Below are 12,498 nucleotides of genomic sequence, written 5' to 3' on the forward strand. Positions count from 1 at the left end.
AATGCTTTGTGTTCGTATTGTGTCATTCCATAAAAGAAACCTACATATGAGGGGGAGAATAATGATAATGTCTTTTAGGAAATACCATATCGTTATTTTCACTAGGAAATACCATATATCAGTGTTTGTTTTACGAAAGGTATCACATTAGTGTTAATAAGCTATCTACTATATTGACAAAAGAAAATACTATCCAGATTATTTTGGTGTAGCTCAGTTGGCTAGGCTGCCTTAAAAATTTAAATCAATGAATAACTTAATATATGACAAGACTGTTGCACTATTTAAATAGCTACCATATCATGATACTACTACACTACATGGCAATCTAGCCATCTCCTACTACACTACATGAAAATCTAGCATCTCCTACTGAAGACCTCTTATGCCATGGTATGGTAAGGGAGACACCCCTATTTATAGGACTTCATGGCTTATAATTTTTTGTCATGTGTCCATCTTTTATACACTTCCTACAACATATCTAACTCTAGAGTTTTTATCATGCTTGTCTAACTATACAAATATCTAGTTTCTAGAGTATTCTATATTTTACCATGAAGAATGGCAATCATGGTTAATGCATACTCTTTAATCTTATAGAAGCTTCTCACAACTATGCATTGCTATTTTCAACAGGACAGGACTCTCGAAGGTCACAAGACTAAGCCGAATACAACCACTAGCACATAGGACGTAGGGTGTTACATTTTTTTAGCGGCCCGAATATATTTAAATCTCCTTGTTCTCCTATCATCTCACCGACATGATTCTATTGCGTGTTACACCCATAGCAATTTTTAAAATAATATTATTTTAATAATTAATTGCTGAAAAAATTATAAAAATAGGGGCATGTCGGCTTCTGCACAACCGACAGGCCACCTATCGGCCAATGGACGGCCGATTAGCTCTTATCGGCTACTCAACAGCCGATAAACGCTGCCACGTTGGCAGCGTTCGCGGGCCCGTAAGCGAATGGAAGAAGACGATCGAACGTGCTTATCTGTTTGTTATTATCCGCATGTGTGCACCGGGACAGTAGGTGAAGGGTGGTCCCACAATTGCCAAACGAGGACGGTGATCGATCAGGAGGTATGCTTTTACAACATGTTGTGGCGAAGTTGAATGCGGGTGTCCGCTTCGGTAGGTACTAGCAGATAGAGTGTTTGGGGAGGGGTTCATTGGAGGACCGAGTTGGGGCTAGAGGCCAATGGCCAGGTGATGTTTACACGATACATGTATAGTTCAACTTCTTCTCTCATTCTTAATTTCGATAGCATAAAGTTGAGGAAAAAAACAAAATCTAGTATGACCTATAGCATTTCCGATAGCCTTGCTGAAATTACTTATTGACAGTTACTATCACCTGAGTCAATGTTGGCGCATAACTAACTGTATATACTATGCACATGCCCTTTCAAACAACAACTTATACTAGTCATCCAAAAAATTTGGGTTCAACCTTATACACACAAAACGCAATGATCCATGTATTGATCATTAATTCGAGTGTGCAACAGTGCAATATACCTCCTTTTTCTATTTGCAGAAGAGAGTACACGGGAGCGCTGCGTATCTCAACAAGAAAAGGTAACGATGCAAGTACATGCGAATGCGCTCCGGTCCATCACCCATCAGTTTGCTTGATGAGTTGTTATACACGAGTAGTGTTGCGTCCAAAACTTGATAGGAATTCCGAGATGTTGATATCCGAGGTCCCGCCTTCGCTCATGGACTTCTTCGCCTTTTCACTCCACTCCAGAGCTCTCATCCGAAACTCCTCGCGCATTTCCCCTTCCATCACCTCGCGCACGCGCCGCTCCACCTCCCCGCTCCTCACCACCCCTTGGGCGTCCGGCCGCACCCGCACGCCGACGCGCCACACGTCCTGGATGTACTTGGCGTTCGTCGTCTGGTCCGACCAGTTCGGCATCGCCACCATGGGCACGCCCGCGCTCAGCGCCTCCACCGTCGAGTTCCAGCCGCAGTGCGTCATGAAGCAGCCGACGGACGGGTGCGCTAGAACCTCCAGCTGCGGGCACCACGACACTATGAGCCCCCTGGCCTTGGCCTTGTCGGCGAAGCCCTCGGGCAGCTTGGCGGTCTCGGTGGCCCGGACCACCCACAGGAAGGGTTTGCCGCTGCCGTAGAGGCCCTCGGCTAGCTCGTTCATCTGGTCAGGACCCAGGGAGGCCATGCTACCGAAGGAGACGTACAGAACAGACCGTGGCAGCTGGGCGTCCAGCCACGCCTTGCATTCCGCAGTCACCGGAGTGTGGAGGTGGATGCCGTAGGACACGTCGTCCGGGAGGCGGTTGTCGAGGAACGCCGACGGGACGGTGGGGCCCACCATCTTGGCTCTCCACGTAGATGCCATGTAGTCTGCTTCCTGCAGTTCCAGGTCGTGGAACGAGTTGACGAGCACGTGATCGGCGTCGTCCAGCCCCAGGAACTGGTTCACCAGCAGCTCCCTGAACGACGGGGGGTAGCTAGCGTCGGTCAGGAACGTCGGCAGGTCGCCCACCTCGAGCCGGCACGACAGCCCGCCCAGGCCCCGCACGTCCTCCGCCCGCAGCAGCGGCGGCGGCGGCACGCGGCCGGCCCAGGCGTGCGCGTACAGGATGTCCACGGCGCACGTCTGCGTGAGGAACGCCGCGCACGCCGCACCGTACCGCCTCCCCACACGCCGCGCCCACGGCAGGAACGCGTCGTACACCACCACGTGCACCGGCCGGCCCCGCTCCGACTCCGAAGCGAGGAGCGCGTCCAGCGTCGCGGACCCGGCCGACTCGAGGCGCTCGTAGTAGGGGGCGCCCATCCCCCCGACCTCGTCGGGCCCGCCGCCGTCGCAGCCGTCGGAGAAGACGGCGACGTGCACCGAGCTCGGGGTCGGCCTGGTGGAGTTGGCGACGAAGCGGGTCGCCGCGAGGGTGCACCGGACGCCTCCGTGGCTGGCGAGCCGCTTGCCGAACTGGAGCAGCGGGTTGATGTGGCCCTGGACCGGGAACGGGACGAGGAGGACGTTGATGCTTGTTTGGTCCGAGCTCGCCGCCATGGCTATAGTAATGTGGCTGTCTGTGGGTGATAGCTTGGAATCCTGAAGTGCAACGGCGATGTTGTTGGGAAGTACGTGACTGCCGATCCGTCTCCATATATATATAGGCGTCCTGGAGCTTCGGCGACATTTAATCAGATGGGAAGCAAAGCCCAAGTGCCCAAGTGTTTCTATTGAAATCGGCGAAGAAGAATCACAGGATCGCGGTTGGAGAAAACGACAGGATCACAGGACGCACTACCTTGTTTTGTCGATTGCAGGTCGCCACTTCGCTCGGCAGCTTCCTTTGGATCACACGTCATTAATGACTTAAGCTTTCGTCGGGTGCATGAGTTTGTTGCTGTCAGCAGTGACATGCAAATTATGACGACGGCATCTCTCTTGGAGTGATTATATATTGAAATATGGGAGAACTAGCTTGCTCCATATATTTTTCAGATGTTTTTTTAGAGAATAGAGGCCACCAAAATCTCCATGCCCGCAGGCAAACCATTCCATAAGACTGGCCACAGCAGTGGCTTCAATGGATGCTTGAACCAGGAGAGAGAGAGTATTGAGGCATCGAGTCATCCACTGCAGCACCGATGCTTGAATTCAAAATAACAGGCATCGAGGCAGCATGTGGGTGCACCGAAGCTAGCAACAACTGAGTGGTGATGGATTGGTCTGATGAGTCGGCCCCACTATTATTCAGCATCGATGCTACCACTGTGTGCATTTTGGGTTTCACGGCATCGGCACAGGTGACATGGGCTCAGGTACTTTTAGCATCGGATGCAAGTGGGTCGAGATTGGGTCAACCAGTGACCGACTCAGCCTACCCATAAGTATTTATTTTGGATTTTGGGTTAGTCCAATCCATTGTAATATTTACACCAATGACCCAATGAGTCAACCCAAAACGAAATTCAGCAAAGTATCCACTGGCAGCTAAAGCAGGTATAGCTAACTGAATGCTGACTTCTAGTTGCCGGTGATCGAGTCGTAGTAGTCCTTGCATGCACGTTGCAATTGCATACGTACGGGAGCTAGCTTAGCTAGCTCGAGCTTTGCGTATGTGTCCGTAGGAGATGGACGAGGACGGGCCGGACGCGAGGATCGCGGACTACTTCGACGTGATCGCCGGGACGAGCACCGGCGAGCTGGTCACCGCCATGCCCACGGCGCCCAACAAGGAGGGTCGTCCGCTCTTCGCCGCCAAGGGCAAGGGCATCAACGACTTCTACCTCGAGCACTGCCCCCAAAATCTTCCGGCAGGTAAGGATCCATATCCATTCTGACAAACCCGGCTGCAGCTTGCCTGTCTCCTTGACGTGTACCCATCCGTATTCCCGCACACTTTCCATCCGTTCGCTCCCCTCCAGAGCTCAGCCAATATTTTTTTTACGGTCCCTAATCCTACGCCACGAGATTGTGGAGTCGCACTCCGTCATCCCGTCCGGCTATCCCAGATCAATTTTGGTTTCCTTGCCTTCGTCGAGCCGAGATCAACGAGGTGGGATAGAGAGCTGGGCGGTATATCGATTAAGGCATCATGATATCCAACCTTGCGGGGTTCGAATTGGCGATGCGGGAGCTTGGGACATCAACTGCCGCGAATAAAGATGACGGTCTAGCCTTGATGGACCTATTAATTATCAAGATTTGGAGCTTTCTCCCTCCATTAATTTCTGCTAACTCATGTAATTAGTTTGTGGTAAAAGAGAAGAAAAAACACGTTGACGGTTCCGTTATCCTGTGTTGTGGGATTAGGTACTGTAAAAAAACGGATGGCTGAGCTCTGGAGGGGAGAACGTATCTGTTCCACGGGGATACGGATGGGTACATGCGAAGGGGAGAGGCAAGCTGCGGCCGACGAACCCTTACTGCAGCGTCGAATCAAAATGGAGCAATACTAAAAAAAAAACTTCACCTGCGAGGGACAAGCCGCCCCACTGGCGGGCATGAACATAAGAAAAAGATCTTTCACGTAGGTCGAGAAAATTCTCGAACCCGCCCCACCCTTACACGGGGGCGCCGTAACCCATACCGTAACCCGTGTGAGAGCGGACCGGGATGAGCCGGGATCTATTTTCATGTGCTTTGACGTGTAGACAGACGAGAGATTTTTTTTAATCTCAGCCTGAAATTCGCTCCGACCGGAAGTCGAACCCAGGACCTGAGGAGTGCTACTGAGGTCACCTAACCAATCCGGCTAGGCACCCTTTTGCTAAATGGAGCAATACTCCCTCGCAGAAACAAGCGGCGGCGGCGATGAATTCGCTTCAGCGGCCGACAGCGTCCATGCCCAGGGAGGCGAGTCTGGTAGGGAAAACCGGCGGATCCACCATGGATCCGGGGATTGGGAGGGGCGGAGGCTCGAAATCGGGGCTGGACAGCGCCCACTGGCCGAGCGGATAGACGGTCCGCTTGACCACACGAGCCCCTGCGTGGCCCAACGGCATGGTGTGCGGGGAGGAAGGACGTCGCAAGCAGGGCCATCTGGAGGTGTCAGAGCTCGGACGAGCTACGACGTGTGGTGAGGACGGGCAGCTCCGGCAATGACAGGTTCGGTCGAGCAGCGGCGCCATCACTGTCGCCCCAACTGATTGGGTTTCCCGAGTGACCCAGGTCCTTTGGCACCAATTAACACCAGATTTTTGTGGGTCGGCCTGATGAGTTTTTACACTAAAATTAAAATTTTGGGTACTAGGTCATTGGATTAATCTAGTAAAATCTACATCATGAACTGTGGGTAGTCTAACAGGTCGGCATCAGGAGAGCAACTATACTCACATGCTGCTAGAGCATGCGCCACTTTAATTTGTTATGCAATAAAAAAACTCGATTTGTGAGGGCCAAGCCGTCCCCGCCCAAGTATTAACGTAAGAAGAATATCTTTCACGCAGGTCGAGAAAACCTAAGCGGTGTCGTAACATATACTGTAACCGTGTAAGAGCGGCCGAGGTGAACCAGAACCTATTTCCATATGCTTTGGCGTGTAGGTAGGTGATGAGATTTTTTAGGGTTAATTGGATCTTTGCCATTATAACTCTTCCGTATTTGAAGCGCGCCACTATTTCTTGAGTAGCTATGCCTGTGCCATTACAATTTCGCACTTGTTGGAGATAAGCCATTACACACCCTTTCGATGTGTTTATAAAAAAAATTTGGACCAAAATGCCCTCATTTTCAACCTCTGCTCCATGTAGAAGAACGAAATAGGACAAAACATCGGATAATGGCCTGACATTCGATTATATTGATAGTCCTCCCAATAAGCTAAATAAGCTATGGTACATCATATCTATGCACATTAAGTGCACCATGTGATACTAATACACCATTAAGTGCACCATGATCACGTGAGAGTCCTTCCACGACGCCATTGGACTTCACACAAATCCTCCTCAAGTTCACCGTGATACCAATATGCTTTAGGCACTGCCCACCTGTCATCCAAAATATTTTTATCCAATAATGTAGGTTAGGTTGTTGAATAAAATAGTTTTAAGTCAAAGACAAGTAGAAACGAGAAAATCGAATGAATATTACCTGTTTTTATCCGCCCCTCTAATGGAATCAAGTAGCAAAGGATTAACTGAGCTGTCATCGAACATATTTTTTAATCACAAGTTCACGGGCTGTAACACCTACCCAGTTATAACTGAAACATGAAAAGAAAAAAAATACCTTTCCGATGGTAATATGGAATTATTTGCTCCTTTTAAAGCGTCGACAACCTTCTGCCTTGAAAGGAAAGGAGTTACATCGCTTCCATCGTAAAAGTTCATTCCAACAAAACTCCCATCAAAATCAATAAGAGGGCCACCAATCCCAGCCTAGTACCAAAAAAAGGCAAATGTTACTGGATAACTTCAGTGGATGAATTGTGATTAAAGAGATAACTCAGATTCCAATGAAATTATTTAATACAGGTTACCATGTAAAAAACAGTAAGAGAGATTCACCACACTACCTTCTTAATTTTACAAGTGGAACAGCGAAGCTCTTTACAATTGAGTTCGCCCTTGTTACTGCTTTTGGCTTCACCCATTGTGGCCATCAATAGTCCATATATAGTGTCACGCCCTATAGCTGCTACCTTTTTAGCTGACACTTTCTTTCCATTAAAAATGTCTTCTGGTCGAACAGCACTGAAGCCTTTCTTGACACTGACAATAGCAATATTGTAGTGTAAATTATACATTTCCAATGTCCCATCACAACGTTGATTCGGTGGGAGAAACACCTCGATCTAAAGTGATTTAAGAGATATCAGCTAACCACAATATATAACTTAAAAGACCAAGAGTGATAGGAGTACCAACCCTCAAGTTTCCATCGATTTCATCTTCATTACTACGACTTCTAACTAAATTTGCAGAAGTCAAGACAACAGTGCGTGTGGCTTTGCTTCCATGCCACTTTATAAGCAACCCTGTGCAAGCAAAGGACCTCGAATAATCACCGTTGAAAGAAGCAAGTGAGACAACCCTACGGGATATATTTGTCACAACTTCCTTTCGAAGTTTCTCCCAGACACGCTCGAGATAATAATTGGGCGGAGCACCAAAAGGATACCCTTTCCAAGCACGTAATTCACCAAAACGGTCTTCAAATGTATTAAGCAACTCACCATTGCCTGATTAAAAACCAAGATCAGAAGTTAATTATAAAGAAGAGCACAAGGGACATCAGAAATGTAAAAACCAAAGAACTTACATTCAAGCACAAGTGGTGGTGGCATTGGATAGCCTAAGGATCTTAGCGTGTAACTAGTTTTCATGAATCCTGATGCAACAAGGTGATTAATATGAGTACTCCGAATGACAACGCATAATATTCTGCAGACTATGGTCAATAGGTAACATTTATAATGATGGCTTGCAAGATTATTCACACCTGAAGGGACCACACTTGATACACCTTCAGGCAACGAATAATCCCGATAGTGGAGTTCTTTAGGACTGCGATACAAAATGTTAGTGCCGTTCTCATAAATAAAACAGTCAAACTAACCAACAGCAAAAATGAAAGTACACCCACACATGAAACAACTCATACCAAAGGAATCAAGGTACAGGGGAAAAACGGCAATCACACTCATACGTATTCAGCAAAAGACATGACAGGAGTAAGCAGATTCATAAGCCACAAATATAAGTATTGCTAATATCATCTGAATGAATTGTTTTTGCTCTTTCTAATTTATACACACTAGCTTCAAATTAAGCATGGGTGCTAATTTAACAATAGGAGAGAGCACTGATGATGCAAGTCTGCACTAGGTCGGTAAAAAGAACCAATTTGTTTCCAGCCCACAAATTATAGAGTGAAAACCCCACAAGACTCCAACGCAACACCAGAAAAAGGGTAACAAATACAATTAAGTGGGGAAGATATAGCTCACAGATACTGGAACTGCCAAAGACATACTTGAGTATCTGAAACAACTCCAAGCATTCATAAAGTGATTTCAGCGATAGGAACTTGGCACATTTCCTATTCTCAAAACCTTCATGACAAAGATCAACGATCATCCCATGAAACCTCTCGTCATTTCCTACAAGTGGCCCTCCAAGTGCAGCCTAGAACAAAAGCAAAGTAGCATGGTTTATGAAGGGAAAATGCATTTTACTTGTGTGTATGAATGACACATTAGACCAAAGGTATCATTCATATGCAAATATTAGTTTAAAGCTTTCCATCATGCCAAAAAGTAAAAATTAATTAACAACAAACCTCTGTGAAATCTTCACTATCAGAATGGAAGATGTTGGGAGATTCATTAGACAGAGATACATGCATGGCCATAAAACTGCCTGAATTGAAGGCACGCCCAGCAGCTAGTACATGGCCATCAGGGCAGTCAGGTGATGCCTGAAGATCGAGATGTACAGGTTGGACATTTAGGTAGTCAATGGATGAGACAATAGCAATATCTTTATCATATAGTCCCAAGAGCCCATCGGTAGTTGTGTTATCAGGAAGGCGCACTTTAATCTAGTGATAAAAGCAGCAGATCAGAACAGAATGGCCAGGGTTAGCTTGAATAAACAAATCAAAATGGAAGACAATGATCAGCAGCACTAACCCTCAATTTATCATCTCTATTTCTTTTGTCATTGAATTCTCTAACCAAACATGCCGAAGTGACAAAACTTGTTACGTCTAATATAGATTTCCCATGTTGTAGAGCTATGCCAGAGCATGCAAACAACTTGTTTTCTTCTGCACAAAATCATGATTTAATTCATTAACAAGCGGAAGCAAGTTACCAAACTAAAAATTAGGAAAAATCATAGCATACCAGCACAATCACCATCAAACAAAGCAAGTGAAACAACACTGGATCGACAAAGTTCTTGGTCACATGCAGCTTCAAAACCAAATGGTTTCTCTTCAAAGGAAATTTTTGGAACTTCCCGATCGGGAAGCCTGCCAAATCGTTCCTCCTCAATAGTACATCGTTTCTTATGAAAATCAGCAATTGCTGCCAGACTCGCTTGTACTGGTTAACAGATATGGTACACTAAAAGTGTTAGTGTTCTATTAGAGCAACATGGGCACAGAAAAGGAAGAAGCAGCAAATTCAAAAGCAATTACTCACATTTCCACATTTTTCTTATGCTGCGGCTCGTGCCTTTTGGAAATGAGCGTTTTGGGCCATCACTCCCACCTGAAAGCTGGAGTTTGCTCCTACTTGTAATTCTCTGTTTCGTAGTTCTTAAGGTCCTTTGCGGTCCTGAAGCCATCCCCTTGTTCTTACTGTCCTTAGCAGTCCTGAAGCAGAGAGTAAATGCAAATGTTTAGTAAAGCTACTTAGGCTAACATTGATCATAAATAATGCCCCCAACATCAATTGGGAACATTTGCTAACTTTTATCTTCTTAGGCTCACTGATATTAAGCAGTGTGTAATTTGACAGAGAAAATATAGAAAATCTCATTACACTGGACTGGAGAAGATTTGCTCACACAAGATTATCATTTGCCCCATGCAAAAATATCACTGGAATCCAACCCACTCTCTCTCAACCTAGCACTCTGTCAAGCCGTTAGCACCTTCTTCCTACTGACAGATGAGAATTGACAACCACCAAACTTCTTCCTCCTCTACGGACAGATGAAAATCACTACCACTGCGTCTTGTTTCCCTAACTGTATTCCCTGCATGGCAACTATCCCCTTCCCTTCCAGGTCGTACCACCTGTGGAGGAGTGGCAGCAACAGCGACTCGGTGTGGGCACCTTAGTGGAGAGAGTGTGGAAGGAGAAGCAACGCAGGATTGGGGATGTGGTCATGCTGGTGAAAGGATTTTAGGAGATGAGTTAAAAGTTAATAGTGGAAAAGGAATAAAGGATCGATGACTAATCTACTGTACAATATGGGTTTGACGAGATGAGTTAAAATAGTTAATGGTAGGACAGAATTCATGTCTAGTCCGCTGGGGTACAAACTACATGAAAAAGATTTGAGTCAAATAATCATGCTGTGAGTAATAAAAAATGGTGCGGGTGCTAAGTACTCCCTACGTATTAAATTGTATTAAATTGTAAGTCATTTCAACTTTCTCGTGGAGTCAAAATATTTCAAATTTGACCAAGTTTATACAATAAAATACAAACATTTATGACAGCAAATAAATATCATTAGATTCTTCATTAAATATTGGTGCTATAAATTCTTGTAATATTTTCTATAATTTTGGTCAAACATAAAAATAGTTTGACTCTCCAAGAAAGTTGAAATGACTTTTTTGCGACCGTGTCCGAGCACGTTTTTCATTAAGAGAGAAGAAGTAAAGAGTTTTACAAGAGACAACTATGAACCACAATTCATGCGACCTAAAAAAAGAGGAAAAGAAGAGTCCAGAGCTGAAAAAAAAGAAAGAAAAAGTTGGACTGACTTATAATTTGAAACGGAGAGAAATATGATGATATGCGAGTAATTAAAAAATAATGGAGTGGGTGCGAAACCGTTCCATTTATGCGCTAGCAATTCGTCGAAAAATGTATAGAAAGTTCTCAAATAAAACCAGTACCAAAGAACTGATTCTTTGCATAAATGTAAAAGCACCTCCAGTTTAGTGAAATGGAAAATTATCAACAAGCGGTGCAAATATCAGCAGCCACCTCCTCGCAGCTAGTTAATTAATATTAGACTCGGAATAGAAACAGAACAGACCCATATTTGACTGGCCACACCCCCACACGGCAGCTACCGAAACCGGCGACCAGAGGGGGGTGAATGGGAGCCGATCAAAATTTCTTCGAAATTCGAATCGTCGACCTATATCCCAAAATCACCGCAAGCCCTCGAACCTAGGTCAGCGAAAATAGCTATGGACAAGCTATCTCGAAGCAGAAGACTCGGGTCACAACGCGGAAGCAAAAGAGCCAACACGATGCAAATCGCAGAAGTGAACTGCTGAGACCGGTCAGACCGGTTGCACAGACCGGTCAGACCGGTCGCTCCCAGACAGCCCGCCAACAAAGCTCCAAATGTCAAATCTTGAGCAAACGAAGTTCAAATCCAACGAAACTTGGAGGAAAGCTTCGCATCTACCCCATGAACATGTTCCCAAAAGATCTTTCCCAAAAGATTAACAGATCGTGAGAATTTAAGGAAAGATCAAAGAGAATTGGGGTTTTCTCAAGAACACAAAATCGCCAATTCGTGAGAACTCTCGATTCCAGTAGGTTTAGCACTTGGCTAGAAGGATTAGAATTGTCACAAAGAGTCCATCAAACCACGAATTCACGGGTTGGTCTCCTCCAAACAAGAAACATACCAAAAGAGGAGAATTAAACCCAAAACGCAAGAGAGAAGGGGAGGACGAGATGCTCAGCACACACAAGTGAATCTCAAACAAATTTCATCCATTAATCTCAGAGGAATTCACCTATACAAAGGCTAGAGCCATCCGCCCATCATCCACCCACTAGATTGAAGAGAATAGCTATAATCTAAACTCTCTTTGCGTTGGAGTCCTTGGCCCTAACCTAGAGCAGATGCTGGGAGAAGGAAAAACTCAGAGAAAACAAAAGACTCAAGAGACTCACCCTCCCACGGGCTGGTGGGGGTATTTATACCCGGCTGCTGCGGCCAGACCGGGCAGACCGGTCCAGGGGACCGGTCAGACCGGTCGGGTCTGCAGCAGCCCGCTGTACACCCTCGATCGACGGCGGAGTTTCTTTCTTCGACTCGAAGTCTTTGCTGCGATGCCGCCACGTCGACGAAGTACCGGTCCGCGGTTTTGGAGGGTCCGCGAAACCCGGGTAGGTGGCCGGTTTTGAGAAAACCGTCAAAACCTCACGCGCGGGAAGATTCCCGCCTCCACGCCGTGGCCCTAGACGCCGTTCCCGCCTCAGCCTTCTGACGGCCATAGACGCCGCCCGACGCCCGTCACCTCCTCGCCCGCAGCGAGGCCCTAGACGCCGTCAACGCCCGTCGCCT

At 46.4% G+C, this 12,498-nt stretch overlaps 1 protein-coding gene and 1 pseudogene across 1 annotated transcript; both read right to left on the minus strand.

Annotated features, from left to right (window-relative positions):
• Window positions 1-1,469: 1,469 nt before the first annotated feature.
• Window positions 1,470-3,109, minus strand: LOC120684340 (UDP-glucosyltransferase UGT13248-like). Its single transcript, XM_039966210.1, has one exon. The coding sequence runs from the start codon at window positions 3,056-3,058 to the stop codon at window positions 1,658-1,660; it is 1,401 nt and encodes a 466-aa protein (XP_039822144.1). The 5' UTR covers window positions 3,059-3,109; the 3' UTR covers window positions 1,470-1,657.
• Window positions 3,110-6,588: 3,479 nt separating this feature from the next.
• LOC120695435 lies at window positions 6,589-9,660 on the minus strand (annotated as a pseudogene).
• Between the last annotated feature and the right edge of the window lie 2,838 nt (window positions 9,661-12,498).

Source organism: Panicum virgatum, chromosome 2K (assembly GCF_016808335.1).
Source record: "Panicum virgatum strain AP13 chromosome 2K, P.virgatum_v5, whole genome shotgun sequence".
NCBI lineage: Eukaryota > Viridiplantae > Streptophyta > Magnoliopsida > Poales > Poaceae > Panicum > Panicum virgatum.